The 18,405-nt window shown below is 51.0% G+C and overlaps 1 protein-coding gene across 1 annotated transcript in view; it reads right to left on the reverse strand.

Annotated features, from left to right (window-relative positions):
* Positions 1 to 18,405, reverse strand: part of vwa5b1 (von Willebrand factor A domain containing 5B1) — a 308,019-nt gene that overhangs the window by 166,938 nt on the left and 122,676 nt on the right. Inside the window, exons 10-11 of the mRNA XM_085967564.1 lie at positions 4,798 to 4,912; positions 4,155 to 4,340 (exon numbers count right to left, since the gene is read on the reverse strand). Coding sequence (XP_085823690.1) covers positions 4,155 to 4,340; positions 4,798 to 4,912 — 301 coding nt within the window. The remainder of the gene's footprint in view (positions 1 to 4,154; positions 4,341 to 4,797; positions 4,913 to 18,405) is intronic.

The raw sequence follows: 18,405 nt of genomic DNA on the forward strand, positions 1-18,405 counted from the left end.
GTGTACTGTCCAAGGTAGACTGGGGCGAGTGGGCTACACCCATCGTCCCTGTGATGAAAAAGTCGTTGAGCAGCACGCCTGGGGAACCAAGGAAGTTTCGCATCTGTGGGGACTTTAAGGTAACAGTGAACCCGGTCCTCCACACCGTACAATATCCACTTCCGCGGACTGAAGATATTTTCGCCTCGCTCTCTGGAGGGAAACGTTTCACTAAGATTGATCTGGCCCAGGCGTATCTGCAAATGGAGGTAGAAGAAGCATCAAAAAAGTACCTCACAATCAACACCCATAAAGGTCTCTACCAATACAACCAGCTGGTACTCGGGGTAGCATCAGCTCCGACTATTTGGCAGAGGGCAATGGAACAAGTCCTGCAAGGGATCCCAGGGACCCAGTGTTATTTGGACGACATCCTGGTCACGGGCGAAAATGACAGTGATCACCTTGCCAACCTGGAGCAGGTGCTCACTAGATTGCAGGAATATGGGCTCCGAGCTAACCGCCCCAAATGCGAGTTTCTTAGAAAACAGATCTCGTATTGTGGCCACGTTATCGATAAAGAGGGGTTACATAAGTCCCCAGAGAAGATTGAGGCATTAGTCAAGGCTCCAGCACCGGAAAATGTGTCACAACTGAAGTCGTTCCTCAGGCTGGTAAACTACTACCATAAGTTCTTGCCAAATTTGTCTACAATACTACACCCACTGAACACCCTACTGCAAACTGGGGTGCCATGGAAGTGGAGTGATGAATGTAGACGAGCTTTCCAGAAGAGGAAAACACTAATCACATCAAAAGAGGTATTGGCCCATTACAACCCAGCATTACCAATTCGGTTGGCATGTGATGCGTCACCCTATGGCATTGGAGCGGTGCTGTCGCACAAATTCTCGGATGGCTCAGAGAGGCCAATAGCCTTTGCGTCACGATCACTAACCTCAGCCGAGCGTAACTATGCCCAGATTGACAGGGAGGCCCTCAGCCTAGTGTGGGGAGTGAAAAAGTTCAATCACTATCTGCACGGGCAGAAATTGACCTTGCTGACTGATCACCAGCCTCTTGTCTCCATTTTTAATCTGAAGAAGGGCGTTCCGGTGATGACTGCGCAACGACTACAAAGATGGTCACTTTTTCTAGGGGCGCACCACTATGAGATTGAATATAAGGGCACAAAACAGCATGGAAATGCTGATGGGCTATCACGCCTGCCACTGCCTACTGCGGAGGAAGCACCAGCAGTGGATCCTGTCGAAATATTCCATTCGACTATAGTTGAATACCTACCGGTAACTAACGCTTGTATCGAAAAGGAAACCCGAAATGACCCGACACTGTCTCGGGTGTATGATTTGACGGTGAAGGGATGGCTAGCACATGGCGACTCACTGTTGCCAGCATTCTCGACAAGGAGAGAACAGCTGTCAGTGTGCCGGGGGACCTTGATGTGTGAATCCCGAGTGGTAATTCCACCCAAGTTAAGGGATAGAGTGCTCAATGAGCTTCATGAGGGTCATCTGGGAGGGGTAAAAATGAAAAGCCTAGTCAGGGCTTATGTGTGGTGGCCGGGAATCGATAAACAAATCGAGGACCTGACCAAGAGCTGCTCAGGATGCCAGAGAGTCCAAAATGCACCACCACAGGCCGCTCTACACCCATGGGAGTGGCCCTCATCTCCATGGCAACGGGTGCATATTGATTTTGCTGGTCCATTCATGGACTCAATGGCCTAGAAATTCGGTGGGCTTTGCGCCCAGTTAAGGCCCAAAGAGGGCCTCTGCGCCATTGGAGGAGTTTGCGCTGAAATTGAGCCCTGCGCAAATGGCGGCGGTAGCCGGTAGCCCTCCGCCGGCACCGATGACATCATCGGTGTGCGCAGTGCCCCGGTTCCACCCCGATGCCGGCCCGACCCCCATATTTAGTTGCGGCGGCCTCCTCCGTGGCGGCCGCTACTAACATCGGGAGACCAGGGCCTTCCTGCAGCCTTAGTGGGGCGCATAAAGGTGGAGGTGCAGCCAGCCGCTTTTTCGGCGGCCGCCTGGCCGCACCTCCCTCCCCGGCCTCCTCCACCACCCCCCCCGCAGCATTGCCGGCTGCTTTCCGCGAGCCCGGCACTTCTCCGTGGTGCCGGGCTCATTTGCCGGCACAATCCAGCGGCGATCTCCCCCTTGCAGGCACCTCCTCCTTAAGAGAAGGAGGAGGCCTGCAGTACAGCAGCCTGCCGCACCGCATCGGGTGGCGCAGTGGCTCCTGGAGCGCTGAAATTCACTTTCAGCGCCCCAAGCGGGGGCGGGCACACCCTGGAACAGCGCCCGGTTCCGCCTTGGGGCGCTAAAAGTGAATATGGGACGGGCGCAACTGGCTCCGCGGCCAGCGCAAAATTTTCGGCGCAACCGAGCTGGCGGGGCTATACCCAATTTCTAGGCCAATGTTTTTAATAGCCGTGGATGCGCACTCGAAATGGCCTGAGGTCATCAAAATGTCCTCCACCACCATGGAGAAAACTATTGCAGTCCTACGGACCATTTTTGCCAGGAATGGCTTGCCAGAACAGATTTGCTCCGACAACGGACACAGTTTGTGTCCGAAGACTTCCGGAGGTTCTTGAAAAAGAATGGGGTAAGGCATTACACATCCGCCCCATATCATCCAGCCACAAATGGATTGGCTGAGAGGTTCGTACAAACCTTTAAGAAGGCAATAAAGGCTATGTACAATGACAACATTCCACTGCAGCACAAGGTGGACAAATTCCTGTTCGCTTACCGGAATGCGACACATGCAGTCACCAACCAGGCCCCAGCCATGATGTTCTTTAACCGAAGGTTAAGATCTCGCCTGGATTTGCTCAGACCAAACGTACGAAGAGATGTTGAGAGTAAGCAATTCCAGCACATCCATGAGAAGCCAACAAGGAGCTTCAATGTAGGGCAACCAGTCTTGGCCCGTGACTACCGAACAGAAAAATGGCAGCCAGGAACGATATGCACACGGCAGGGCCCACTAATGTACACAGTGGACGTTGGGGAGAGCATCGTGAGATGCCATGCTGACCAGATCCTAGAGTCACAGGAACAAGTCAACCCCATGCCTCGCCCATACGTACCTGGTGAGGAACCCGACGTACAGGTCGCATCTACCCCAGAAACAGTAGCATCGGAAGCTGATGAACCAACCGACGACAGGGGGCCAGAATCGCCTCCGCACCAAGAGCAAGACACTCGGGAAAGGCGCTATCCAGAAAGGATCAGGAAGCCTCCCCAAAGACTGAATATATAAATAGACTATTTTCAGCTAATGTTGCATGTTAAAAGTCTTAATTGTAATTAGTTTGATATTTAATTGTTAAATGAGTGTTATGGTACTGTTAATCTAAAAGGGGAGGAATTGTAATGTATATACCTTTAAGGGGGGAACTACTTTTTACAGCTCATGTATACTGTAGTACCGGCAGTGACCACACCTGTATATAGCACTGAGTAGTAATCTGTACAGGCAGTTCCACTGTGAGCCACGTTGAGTAAACACCTGTTGTACCGTTTCTCTGCAGTCTGTGTCTTATTATACACGGACACTACAATCACGATTATGTGCCTCAATAAATCCGAGACTCGATGTTAGCGAAACAAAACAAGGCTTTTATTGACTTAGAAGGTAACACACAGAGGAGAATGTATCTTCCATCCAGAGGTCTGCCGTACTGGATGTGCTGCAGGCTGGGCCAGCTTACATAGGAGCCAGGTATGGGCGGAGCCCTACACACAGTACAATACAATGGAAATGAAACTGAAACCAACCACAGTCACAGGCAGAGAAATACTGATGAGTGATGAATGGAATATTTCATCACACACGAAACCAACCTATTCTCACCCACCAGTTCAAGTCCAACCCTTCGGACCAATACGGCAGTAAGTAGATTTAATGCATGCACGGTTGGGTTATATTTGCCACATAAAATAGGCTTCCTGGTTTCTTCCAACAATGCATGACATAGCTTATATGCAGCTTAGCATGCATAATGGAATGCCAAGTATCAGAGGAAACGACAGTGCCCATTGTGTGCTGTAAATCTAACCTGGTCAGTGCAAAGATGGCACGTTAAATAACATCGTAACAGGTAAGTACAACAACAAAATGCATGCTTTCATACTTACTGATTTGAGGCTCGGGTGATACCTTGAAGTGTCGCATACAATGCAGTATCCAATTAGCCTGTCCCCAGGGAACAAGAAAGTTGGTCTCGTTGGGGAAAGGATTACCTCAGTTGTTACTGGAAAGAACCATTCGATTGTAATATCGCTGAGAACAGGTGCCATTGCTTTCTTCAGGGACTTTACCATCTACCAAACAGAAAATTGGTTGATTATTGCCTTTGTCACTCAAGTTTAATTTGTGTCTCTGCAGAAGCTCTGTCTCATTCCCATTTCAGCACTGCTGCTAAAGTCTGGCCAGAGATACCCACTGAACCACCAGATAATTCCCATGAGGAGGTTTCACACTGCTAGACCTCAAGGCAGGTAAACTGCCAGAACTCGAGCTGGACATTGACTACAGTCTATGCTTTTTTCTTGTTTCTTAATTTCAACGTGTTTTAGTGACCGAGGTTTGTTCTCCTTTGTTCAGAAATTCCAAATTTTAAATTCTCATTTTTTTCTCAGATTCTAATTTTTCATTTGTCAGATTGGAATTTGATTCAACTGAATCTTCAGGTTATTTACCAAACATGTTGAACTAACCGACCTTAAATCACAGACAGATAATTTTCAGTAAATCTCTTTAAAACGTCTATTTTTGTACCTTTGGCTGTAACCTTTCCCCTTCAGCAAAAAATTCTGCTGTTCCTTTCGAAGCAGAAGCCAATCCCAGCACCAGTCTTCTGCAAGCATTCTGCCCAATTCCAAAACTAAAGCACCTGTGGTGAAAGATCTGCATGAGTATTGTTTGCAAAAACATATCCAGCCATGCTAAAAGAAAATACACTGCGGCCATTATCTTCCATTTACTTCTGATCCAGCATGTCCAACATTCCCAAGCATCGTAATGGAACCTTCCCAAGGGCAAAATCAAAATGCATCAAGATGCTATAAAACACGATTCTTTGCAGTGAAAAAAATCACATACATTTAATGTAAAATCAATAGAAAATGATTATTTTCAAAAGTGTACAGACTTTCAACATTGCAGCCTGCTCTTGCAATGTACTTGCCTTTCTAGTTGCAACATCTATTTAATTGTCCTGGGGCCAATATTTAAAACAGATGATCTGGTCATTATCACATTGCTGTTTGTGGGAGCTTGCTGTGCGTAAATTGGCTGCCGCGTTTCCCACATTACAACAATGACTACACTTCAAAAGTATTTCATTGGCTGTGAAGCGCTTTGGGTCGTCCTGAAGTTGTGAAAGGTGCTATAGAAATGCAAGTCTTTCTTTCTGTGTTATCACATCAAGGAGAGAAGAAGAAAGTCCTCCCCACCCCCCGGGATTACAGGTGAGATCAGCAACCACGATTGCTTCAATTATAGCTGTGATGCTGAAAGATACATTTGATAGAAGGATGACTGCCCCATTTTACTCTACAGCCACTGGAAGGAATAATGCAGCGATTGGATTTTGTCAAATACACAGTGGCTGAATCTAATACCAAAATGCATTAAATTCTAAAATCACTAGCATTATACTGTCGTTGAAACTGGCTGAATAGATGAAAATTAATGCGAAATCAATCGGAGAGTAGTGATCTTGTGATGCAAAGATTAGGTTTTAAAAACCCGTAGATTGTAGGAAGAAGCAATTGGACAATGGGACAGTGGAGCCCAGGGTCAACAAGGGGAGATAAAATCAGACTTTAAAATTATGACATGAAATGGTTTGAGACGCAATAACACTGTGATTAAATCATGTTTGGGCCATATTATGGCTGTGCTGATAAATGACACTACATCTGATATTAAAATTTATTATTTATTTCAAAAAGTAACACTGACGCACTGTAATCCCTGTAGTGAGTAATAACCCCTGGGGAAGCCAGCCGGATTCTGCTGCACTGCTGCCGCAATGTCCCTTTAAAAATAACTGAACGAAAGTCCCAGAGCCCAGTGCCCAGAGTTCAGTGCCCAATGCCTAGTGCCCAGAGCCATGCACAGTGCCATGCCCAGTAACCAGGGTTCAGTGCTCAGGGTTCAGTGCCCAGAGCTCAGTGCCCAGAGCCCAGGGTTCAGTGTCCAGTGCCCAGGGTTCAGTGTCCAGTGTCCAGTGCCCAGTGCCCAGGATTCAGTGTCCAGTGCCCAGGGTTTAATGCCCAGGGTTCAGTGCCCAGTGCCCAGTGCCCAGGGTTCAGTGTCCAGTGCCCAGTGTCCAGTGCCCAGGGTTCAGTGCCCAGGGTTCAGTGTCCAGTGCCCAGGGTTTAATGCCCAGGGTTCAGTGTCCAGTACCCAGGGTTCAGTGCCCAGTGCCCAGGGTTCAGTGTCCAGTGCCCAGGGTTAAGTGCCCAGTGTCCAGGGTTCAGTGCCCAGTGCCCAGGGTTCAGTGTCCCATACCCAGGGTTTAATGCCCAGGGTTCAGTGCCCAGTGCCCAGGATTCAGTGTCCAGTGCCCAGTGTTCAGTGCCCAGGGTTTAATGCCCAGGGTTCAGTGCCCAGGGTTCAGTGTCCAGTGCCCAGGGTTCAGTGTCCAGTGCCCAGGTTTCAGTGTCCAGTGCCCAGGTTTCAGTGTCCAGTGTTCAGTGCCCAGGGTTTAATGCCCAGGGTTCAGTGCCCAGTGCCCAGGGTTCAGTGTCCAGTGCCCAGGGTTCAGTGTCCAGTGCCCAGGTTTCAGTGTCCAGTGCCCAGGTTTCAGTGTCCGGTGTTTAGTGCCCAGGGTTTAATGCCCAGGGTTCAGTGCCCAGTGCCCAGGGTTTAGTGTCCAGTGCCCAGGGTTCAGTGCCCAGTGCCCAGGGTTTAATGCCCAGGGTTCAGTGCCCAGTGCCCAGGGTTCAGTGCCCAGTGCCCAGTGTTCAGTGCCCAGGGTTTAATGCCCAGGGTTCAGTGCCCAGGGTTCAGTGCCCAGGGTTCAGTGCCCAGTGCCCAGGGTTCAATGCCAAGGGTTCAGTGCCCAGAGTTCAATGCTCAGAGTTCAGTGCCCAGAGTTTAATGCCCTGGGTTCAGTGCCCAGTGTTCAGTGCCCAGGGTTCAGTGCCCAGTGCCCAGGGTTCAATGCCCAGAGTTCAATGCCCAGAGTTCAGTGCCCAGGGTTCAGTACCCTGGGTTCAGTGCCCAGTGTTCAGTGCCAAGGGTTCAGTGCCCAGTGTTCAGTGCCCAGAGTTCAATGCCCAGTGTTCAGTGCCCAGTGCCCAGAGTTCAATGCCCTGGGTTCAGTGCCCAGGGTTCAGGGTTCAGTGCCCAGGGTTCAGGGTTCAATGTCCAGGGTTCAGTGCCCAGTGCCCAGGGTTCAGTGCCCAGTGCCCAGGGTTCAGTGCCCAGGGTTCAGTGCCCAGTGTTCAATGCCCAGTGCCCAGGGTTCAGGGTTCAATGCCCAGGGTTCAGTGCCCAGGATTCAATGCCCAGTGCCCAGGGTTCAGTGCCCAGGGTTCAATGCCAAGGGTTCAGTGCCCAGGGTTCAGTGCCCAGAGTTCAGGGTTCAATGCCCAGGGTTCAGTGCCCAGGGTTCAATGCCCAGAGTTCAATGCCCAGGGTTCAATGCCCAGAGTTCAATGCCCAGAGTTCAATGCCCAGGGTTCAATGCCCAGGGTTCAGGGTTCAATGCCCAGGGTTCAGGGTTCAGTGCCCAGGGTTCAGTGCCCAGGGTTCAGTGCCCAGGGTTCAATGCCCAGGGTTCAGTGCCCAGGTTTCAGTGTCCAGTGTTTAATGCCCTGGGTTCAGGGTTCAGTGCCCAGGGTTCAGAGTTCAATGCCCTGGGTTCAATGCCCAGGGTTCAGTGTTCAATGCCCAGGTTTCAGGGTTCAGTGCCCAGAGTTCAGGGTTCAGTGCCCAGGGTTCAGTGCCCAGAGTTCAATGCCCAGGGTTCAGTGCCCAGAGTTCAGTGCCCAGGGTTCAGTGCCCAGGGTTCAGGGTTCAATGCCCAGGGTTCAATGCCCAGGGTTCAGGGTTCAGTGCCCAGAGTTCAGGGTTCAGTGCCCAGAGTTCAATGCCCAGGGTTCAGTGCCCAGAGTTCAGTGCCCAGTGCCCAGGGTTCAGTGCCCAGAGTTCAGGGTTCAATGCCCAGGGTTCAGGGTTCAGTGCCCAGGGTTCAGGGTTCAATGCCAAGCTGAGCCACAGCCAGGAAGGTCCTGAGTTCAATCCTCAGTCTAAATCTCTTTGCCTTATTATGGAAATTGCGATGTAGCCCCGATATTTACGGATGGAGCTGGGGGTCGTAGTGGCCGGTGAACCGGGAATGAAGGTAACTCAAAGGTCCTGCCGAATTTAAAGGCAGGACATCATTTGCAATTTTTGAATTTGTTTCCAGGCCGCAGCCAGCCAGATTGAGAGGCCGGCACCAGGTCACAGCCAGGAAGCAGAGAGGAGGAAATCGCAGGGGAGGATTGAAGGGATTATGGGACTGGGCGAGATCACGGGTTGTGGGGAGATTCGGATCGCGGGCGGGGGGTCGGTGGATTGCGGCAGGGGGGCGGGGGGAAGCAGGTTAGCTTCGGCGGGAGGGGGAAGCACTCCTGCTCCTCCTGGACCACAAGCAGTGATGTAAAGGTACTTATCTGATGGACCCGTCTCTTCTCGCCTCCCTTCAGCTGCCGGGCTTCCCGAGCCCTGGGAAACCCGGCCCGCAGACATTAAATTTAAAACTGTGGTTAAATCTGAAGCGCTGAGCCTCATTAAATTAGTTAAATGACAGACCTGCCTGTGAAGAGCAAGTTAGCTGCTCGCCCCCCAGCCCGCCTCTGTTAAAACCAGAAGTGGATGCGTTGCAGGTAGGTTGGGGTTTCCCAATTTTGAATTTTTAATAGTCCTGCCCCTCCACCGCCCACCCTGGGGGGTTAAAATTCCCCCTCCTCCCATGGGGTCCATGGTGATCCCAGTCTCTGCTGAGTTAGAGGGAGTAATTTTAATTTTGAGTGATCGTGTAAAACGGGAGATATCGATTCAGCCACCCATTATACATCTCTCTTGATTGAATATCGCCCAAAGTCAAAAAGAGCCCCTCTCAGTCTCAGTAAATATGACAGTAGGACCACTTCAGTGCTTCTATGCTTGGGTGGGGAAGAGAAAATAATGGCCAGGAAATTCCTGGGTTGGGAGAGGTTGGAAGTCAGTGAATGCACCTATGCTGGACCAGAATTTGAGTGGGATCCAAAATATGCCAAGGTTCTGCACCGGGTGCACCTCAGCACGAATTCCATCCATTGACAGGACATGCTGGAAAAGTGCCGATGGGAGCCACGTGCAAATGGCGGTGTTCGGACAGGAGGTTGTCTGTCACCCACCCTAAGTTCAATGGCTTGCACCTTCTCATCCACCTTTGAGACAGTGAGTCACTATTAATGGGCGCAGAGCCCGCTCATTGCGGTGAAGTACTTGGTTAAAGGGATATTGCTGAATGGAGATCGCTTGTGGAGACATTTGGCAAAGCTGGGATTCACAGCAGGTATTGGGCGGGGAAAGAATCACTGTTATATACAGGAAGCCCATTCCTAGGCTGGAATTTTCCGGGGTGGTAGCGGGCGCAACTGGTGGTGGGTCAGGTGGGAAAGTTGTTATTTTTGACAGCGGGTCGGGAATCCACTGTCACCTCACTCACACGATCCTTTCCCGCAGGTGCGTCTGTCATCGCGGAGCCGACCTGACCGGCAGCGGCAGGGGAACCAATTCAGATGATTATCAATAATCATACAGCCACTTAAGAGCCTTTTTTCACTTACTTTTTAAATTTCCCTGTATGGCCACGGGATTCATGCAGCTCAACCTGAGGCCGGAGTTCAGTGGCCATTGCTCCAGCTGATTACTTGACAGCATCAAATGTTCAGTGAAAGCTCCCACCTGACAGATGATCACTTTCCTCAGGCAGAAGCTGTTGCTGACTACAGTGCCAGCACAGATTTAACTTTCTGCAGGCTGCAAGTCTTTCCAGCAAAGTCTCTATCCAGTGTCACCTCATTGGAAGAACCTCTCTCACCATTGACAGATCGCTTCTGTCATCTCTACTTCACCTGCCATCTATTCCGTTTATAATGTCTCACCTTGGTCCTCAGAATCTGACCACAATGAGCCCCAACACCAGCAGCACCAACAACAACACCACCAAACTTCTCCGCAATCAACTGATGCTGCACAGGACACAGGGCATCAGCACCCGACCACATTGCTGCCCGGGACGCCAGGATGGCCTCATCATTGCCAGATTTCGTTAACTTTACACTGTACACCCATATGGCTGCCACATGATGTGCCAGGTTGGCACTACCCCACTCCAACACCATAAAGCATCCCTACATTGCCCAAGCCAATCCTTTCACACTCATCACCATTGCAGGGTGTACCATTATGTCTCACCATTCACTGCAACTCACTAAGTCACTTCCAACGGTGCACACAAATCTGTGCAAGACCAGAAAGTGTTGAAAATAAAGATTTTTATGTGTGACACCATATTAACAGAAACTTTACACCAACATTGCATCAAACACCCAAATGGCTACCCTTGTGTGTTGTTAGTTGGTATGATTGCAATAGGATGAGAGTGAGTGTGAGGGGTGGCTAGTGAGATGGGGAAGTGATAATGTAGATATAGAGAGAGGGATGGGGAGAGGTGCATGGTATGGTGGTGTGAGTAAGGATGTGCAGGAGTAGGGTAGGGAAGGCAGAGTGATGGGGATGTGATGAGAGGCACAGCAGGCTGCAGTTGAGTGTGGCTTTGTACGAACGTTTCCTGATCTAATGAGATCGCTGAAATGTTTCTCCAATTAAATATTGGGAAGACCGAAGCCATTGTTTTTGGTCCCTGCCACAAACTCTGTTCCTGAGCCACTGACTCCATCCCTCTCCCTAACATCTGTCTGAGGCTGAATCACACTGTTCGCAACCTTGGTGTCATATTTGACCCTGAAATGAGCTTCTGGCCACATATCCACGACATAACTAAGACGGCCGACTTCCACCTCCGTAACATCGCCCGTCTCCGCCTTTGCCTCAGCTCATCCGCTGCTGAAACCTTCATCCATGCCTTTGTTACCTCTAGACTTGACTATTCCAACGCACTCCTGGCTGGCCTCCCACATTCCACCCTACATAAACTTCAGGTCATCCAAAACTCGGCTGCCCGTGTCCTAACTCGCACCAAGTCCCGTTCACTCATCTCCCCTGTGCTCGCTGACCTACATTGACTCCCGGTTAAGCAACGCCTCGATTTCAAAATTCTCATCCTTGTTTTCAAATCCCTCCATGGCCTCGTCCCTCCCTATCTCTGTAATCTCCTTCAGCCCCACAACCCCCCCGAGATATCTGTCCTCTTGAGCATCCCTGATTATAATCGCTCAACCTTTGGTGGCCGTGCCTTCTGTTGCCTGGGCCCTAAGCTCTGGAATTCCCTGCCTAAACCTCTCCGCCTCGCTACCTCTCTTTCCTCCTTTAAGACGCTCCTTAAAACCTACCTTTTGACCAAGCTTTTGGTCACCTGCCCTAATTTATCCTTATGTGGCTCAGTGTCAAATATTTTGTCTTATAACACTCCTGTGCAGCGTCTTGGGACATTTTACTATGTTACAGGCACTATATAAATACAAGTTGTTGTTGTTTGCGTCACTGCACCCAGGTCCTCCTGACCACATCCCTGCTTGTGACCTCCTCTGCAATCTGCAACCAGGCTGTCTTGGTCACCTGGGGAAGTCTCTTCCGCCCATCGGAGAACCTGGGTGCAGCACCCTGCCTCTCTGCAGTCATTGTCAGTGTTTGCAGCACTCCAATGCTGGAGTGCACTGACAGCATTAAACTTCAAATCTAATGTGGCCATGGTCCCTTTAAGGATCCCATCTGAAAACACACAGGAATGACGTCACCAAACCCGCTCCATCTCATTGGGCCGGGTAATGCGCTGGGCGGGGTTAATAGGCCCCATTAAGGTAAGTTCATTTTCAACAGCGGGATGGAGGTAGCAGCGGGGTCACGACCCCCCACGGACACCAGCCGCACCGGACCCCAGCTTGGGTAGGCAAACTTCCAGCCCTACATTCTGTGTTACCCTTGGAAAGCTAGGGACTAGAAATTTGGTGCAATTGCGCCTCTCGTTCTAGCGTGGCACAAAAGATTTTTCGCCCGGGCGCGGCACCGCTAACGACTCCTGTTAAATTCAGCGGGAGTTTAGCAGCTGTGGTAACCGGTAGCGGCCCACTCCGCTGAGCAGGTGATGACATCATCATCACTGTGCGCAACGCCCCGTTTTCACCTCGCCTGCAAAATTGGCCCGCACCCCCTGAATCTGCGCCGGCCGATGACAGCGACCGATTCACGGATCGGGAATGGAGCGGCAGGAGTCTCGCGATGCGCTAACTAAAGGGGAGGTGCCGGGCGGCGAAAAAAAAAATCGTCCGACTTACTTGTCGCGGCCCGTTGTGTCTTTTAACGCGAGGTCTGTGCCGTGATCTGGCAGCCTGGCACTCCTCTTGTGTGCCGGGCTGCTGGCACGGCTCCCCGCTCCCCGGTGGTCCAGGTGGGGCCCTGCAGGGTTGTGGGCTTGGGCCCTCCCCTTTAATGAGGGGAAGTGCCCTTCCATGCGGCAGCGCTACGTGGCCCAGTGCGCAGCGCTGCAGAACACACCACCCCCATATTCTTGGTTAGCGCTCCGAGAAGGAAGTGGAGCGCTTGAATTAGCTCCACCTCCCTCTTGGGGCATTAAAACTGAAGTTAGCGATCGCCGGCGCTATTTTTCACCGGATGCTATATTTCACGCCCAGGCCATGTTAGTGACCCAAAATGGTCGCTAACGAATTTTCCCCCCAATGTATTTAAAGAGAAAAACTCAGCTAGTATCTGAGAGCTGCACAATGGGAGTTCCCTTTACATGATATACATGCTGGAGGAAGAGGAGCAGGGGACATTAATCAGTCGGCACCAGTATTGACCTCAACACAGTTTCTGAGACCTTTCCCTTGGAGCTCTGTCTCAGAGGCTGCGCTTCAGGCAGAAACCCCTGGAAAAGCTCTGTTCATTGCTGTAGCCAGATCCGAAACAAGGTCCATGACACAGGCAGCACTAACAGTGGCAGAGAAAGTGACCACAGCGCCCAACGTTTACACCACAGCCTTACTCCAGGGAGCCACAGAGGACTTTTGCCAGATCAGCCAATTTGCTGTACACTTCTTTATAAGGCAAAGTCACAATTGCCCTGTTTACCAGGGCAGTTCAGTTTATACAATTCAACAGTGCTTCTGAACAGGTGACTGAGAAGACCATCAACTTTTTCAGAATCACAAAATTCTCAAGGTTGTGGGAGCTATTGATTGCATCTACATGGCATTGCATGGACTCAACATAAACCCCATTTTATATAAAACAAGAAGATTACATCACCCTTCAACCTTCTAAACTCAAGAGAATATAAACCACGTTTATGAAACATGTCCTCACAATTTAACCCTTGAAGCCCTGTATCATCCTGGTGAATCTGCGTTGTACCCCATCCAAGGCCAATACATCCTTCCTGGGGGTCGGTGCCCAAACTGAACAGAGAGTTGAGCCCCAAACCTCATATAGGTGCTGTCCACAGTAACTGTTTGCAATCAGTCTCATCGCGGTTTATAATTGCTGATGTAGCAGGTTTTTCCCATTATTGTTCTGGCATGAATGGGCTAAACTTAATTTTGACTATGGAGCTAGATAAGTACATGAGGGAGAAAGGAATAGAAGGATATGTTGATAGGGTTAGAAATCATAGAAATTTACAGCACAGAAGGAGGCCATTCGGCCCATCGTGTCCGTGCTGGCCAAAAAGAGCAACCAGCCTAATCCCACTTTCCAGCTCTTGGTCCGTAGCCCTGTAGGTTACGGCACTTCAGGTGCATATCCAAGTACTTTTAAATGTGATGAGGGTCTCTGCCTCTACCACCCTTTCAGGCGGTGAGTTCCAGACCCCCATCACACTCTGGGTGAAAAATATTTTCCTCAACTCCCCTCTAATCCTTCTACCAATATTTTAAATCTATGCCCCCCGCCCCCAGTTATTGACCTCTCTGCTAGGGGAAATAGGTCCTTCCTATCCGCTCTATCCAGGCCCCTCAGAATTTATACACCTCAATTAAATCTCCCCTCAGCCTCCTCTGTTCCAAAGAAAACAACCCCAGCCGATCCAATCTTTCCTCATAGCTAATATTCCCCAGTCCTGGCAACATCCTCGTAAATCTCCTCTGTACCCTCTCTAGTCAATCACATCCTTCCTATAATGTGGTGACCAGAACTGTACCCAGTACTCTAGCTGCGGCCTAACTAGTGTTTTATACAGTTCTAGCATAATCTCTCTGCTCTTATATTCTATGCCTCGGCTAATAAAGGAAAGTATCCTGTATGCCTTCTCAACCACCTTATCTACCTGTCCTGCTACCTTCAGGGATCTGTGGACATGCACTCCAAGGTCCCTCTTTTCCTCTACACTTCACAGTATCCTACCATTTATTCGGGGCGAAATTCATTATCGCACAGGAATGGGCGCTAACTTCGGAAAAGTTTCAGATTAAGCGTCAGTGTCATCGCTTAAAGAAATGATTGGAGCACTAAATCAAGCGCTAATGACCTAGCTCAGTGGCATTAGACTCAAAGCGCTAAGCAATTTCAGGTGCAGTCTAATCGCAAGTCATCATTGCCACAGGCTCTTTTCAGTTCTTAAAGGGGGGGTTCATTGATGCTGCAGAACCTCATTCTCAGCATTGCTGGTCCTGCAGCTGTCTCAGCAAGCAGCAGAAGGCCAAGGAGAAGGAACCGGACCACTGAAGATGTCATTATGGCAGACCAACTGCCCAGGGAGAGAGCTCGCAGATTCTATGAACAAGCATTGGAGGAGTTGCTGTCCGCTGTGGAGAGACGGAGGGCGGTGCTGTACCCGGCAAGTGGCAGGAGGCCCTCGCCGCAAGTCTTTTGTGCCATGTGGAGGGAGGTAGCCCAGCAGGTCTCGGGCAGCACTGTAGTCCCCAGGACCCACACACAGTGCAGGAAGAAATTTAACAACCTCACTCGGGTGGGCAGGGTGAGTCAATGCTTCAACAAATGCTACATACCACTGTCTGAACCTCAGTCTGCACACACTGCCCAAAGCACCACACCCCAACACTCACCCACCAACAATCTCTACCTACCAACACTCACACCCACATAAGAGCATAATAAATAGGAGCAGGAGTCGGCCATTTGACCCCTCGAGCCTGCTCCGCCATTCAATAAGATCATGGCTGATCTTCTACCTCAACTCCACTTTCCTGCACTATCCCCATATCCCTTCATCCGTTAATATTCAAAAATCTATCGATCTCTGTCTTGAATATACTCAACGACTGAGCGTCCACAGCCCTCTGGGGTAGAGAATTCCAAAGATTCACCACCCTCTGAGTGAAGAAATTTCTCCTCATCTCAGTCCTAAATGGCCGACCATTTCTCACATCTTGCACACAATGACAGTTATTCAACTATGGCAGGTACATCTCCCAAACATATTGCTCCACACTCACTCACACACTTTCCTCTCTCTTGTAGGCCAAGGTCACTCACAACAGGAGAGAGCAGGAGCGCACAGGCGAGGGACAAGCCGACACCCAACCGCTGTCTGAGCTGGAGGAAAGAGTGCTGCAAATCACTGGGTGCCAGGTGGTGGCGCCGTGGCCACCGGCGACGTTGACCCCCTTGGGAACAACAACGGTATGTTCATCCCTACTCCTTCTTCTCACATCCCACTTCCCCCTCACCCCACAAGCGTTTTGCACTTTCCCGCTAATCATGCTGTCTCCATGCATTTCTCCCTTCCTGCCCTGCCCCCCTCCCCTCACCTTAACCCGACTCTTGTGTCTTTATGCTTTCAGATAATGAGCAAGCACCTGAGCAGCCTGTCCCTGAGGGCGCCATAGAGAGCGAGGTGGGAGAAGAGGAGGAGGAAGAACACGCCGTGTAACTGCATGTCTCACCCGCAGGCACCAGCTCAGATACTGGCACTACGCGTTCTTTAGAGGCTAGTATAGTAGCGGGATCTGCACAGGGTGATGCACCGGGATGAGCGGGCTGCAGCAAGGCCGGGGAAAGGGTAGCTCGGGGGCCAGCTCCCCGGAGGACGAACTTATGCGCGAGTTCTGCTGCACAGGACTCAGATGAGGACCTTGATTGGGAGGCCTTTAGAAGAAGGGTGATGGGCATGCACACGGAGATGATAGGTGCAATGGCAAAGGTGCCTGAGAGTCTCTCGGCAATGGTAAGGAGCGTGTTGGAGTCCGCCTCCAACATTATACAAGGCTCTGCACACACCATGGAGCCAATCATTTCCAGTCTACAAAGGATGGTAAACTCCCAGAGAGACTGTGGTGACCCAGACCTGGTGCCGCGTGTGATGGGCGACCTGGCAGCTTCTATTGCAGCACAGGCAGAAGAGATGCAACGTCTTAGTGCTGTAATGCAGTCTATGCTTGGTGGCATCCAATCTCAGACTGCTCTCATGCAACCTCAGCTTCATACCACACAAGCTCTGACTGCTGCCATCATGGCTGCGTCTACCACCGTCGACCGGTGCTTTCACGGGGTCGCAGCAGGCCCACAATCTGTGCTCCAACAGATTGCTAGGGATGCTGAGGTGCTGCCCTGGGGGAGTGGCAGTGGGTCAGTGGAGCAGGAACCTGCTGTCCTCTCTCAGGATGACAGCATTCCTGCTCCCACCACTGCCACTCCGCCATTGCCCTTCTCGCTGCTTGTCATCCAGCCAGCCCAGATTGCTGCCAACCATGCTGAGGTGGTGCAGTCTCTAGGGCCAGAGCTGGTCGAGGGCGTCCTGCAAGCCCACTGAAGTCTCCCGCACCGACACTCAGCAGCCTTCTACCCGCCGTGTTGCAGCAACTGGGCCAACACTTCATAGGAGCACTAGAGTAGGCAAAGGCACAGTAATGAGAGGCACTAAGGAATTGCACAAGGGTGAATAGCTAATGTTGTTGTTGTAAATATGTGTTCACTGATTATTGATAAATTTATTAATTGGCTTTGAATGATTTTGTGGTGTCTCTCATTTCAGCTTTGCACTGTGACGTGGCGTGTGACAGGGATGGAATGATGGGGATGTGGTGAGCAACGGGGACCTGGGGTTTAATTTACTGGAACCACAGTCTGATGAGGCGGTCATGGACCGCCCTTCCGGAAGGACGATTGAGTGGCTGCCTCCTCCCTCGTTCCTGTTCCTCCTCCTCCTCCTCCCTCGCTCCTGTTCCTCCTCCTCCTCCTGCTCTCTCTCTTCCTCCTCCTGAGGTGGTCCCACAATCCCTGGTGGCAAGGGCTGGGCCCTCATGATGGCCAAGTTGTGGAGCATGCAGCAGACCACCACAAAATGGGACACCCGCTCAGCCGAGTACTGGAGGGCTCCTCCTGAGCAGTCAAGGCAGTGGAACCATTGCTTCAGCAGACTGATGGTCTGCTCGATGATGTTCCTGGTGGCAGCATGGCTCTTGTTATATGAGTGCTGGGCAGGAGTGCTGGGGTTGCGGCGGGGAGTCATGAGCCAGGTGGAGAGCGGATAGCCCTGGTCTCCAAGTAGCCAGCTGCGAGCTTGATGTGGCGGCTGGAATAGCGCCGTCACACCGGTCTGGCACAGGATGAAGGCATTGTGGCTGCTGCCAGGATAGCGAGCACTCACATTGAGGATTCGCTGTCTGTGGTCGCACACCAACTGCACATTAAGTGAGTGGCAGCCTTTGCAGTTACGGAAGACCTCAGGATTGTTATGCGGTGCTCGCAAAGCCACGTGGGTGCAGTCAATGACGCCCTGCACCATGGGGAATCCCGCTATCCTGGCAAAGCCACATGCACGTTCGTCCTGCTTCTCTCTGGTGATGGGGAAGGAAATGTAGTCCCTTCTCTTACTGTCGAGAGCCTCTGTGACCTCCTGGATGTAGCGATGGATGACAAACTGCGAGATGTTAGCTATATCTCCTATTGTAGACTGGACGAAACCGCTGGTGAAGAAATTGAGGGTGACGGTGACCTTGACTGCCACTGGGAGAGCCGTGCTCACCCTGGTCTGAAGCTCGAGGTCTGGTTGCAGGAGGTAGCAGAGTTCAGTGACCACATCCTTGCTGAAGCGGAGCCTTCTAATGCACTGCTCCTCGCTTAATTGGAGGTAGGAGAAATGCTCTCGGAATACCCTCGGAGGGTAAGGCCTCCTGTTGAGAGCTCTGATGTTCCTCCTCCTCCCTCTGGCCACATCTTGCAATCTTTCTCGCTGCCTCTGCTCCCTCCACAGTAGATCCT

Source organism: Somniosus microcephalus, chromosome 25 (genome assembly GCF_052327205.1).
Source record: "Somniosus microcephalus isolate GS21.2 chromosome 25, FLI_Smic_1.0, whole genome shotgun sequence".
Classification (NCBI taxonomy): Eukaryota; Metazoa; Chordata; class Chondrichthyes; order Squaliformes; family Somniosidae; genus Somniosus; species Somniosus microcephalus.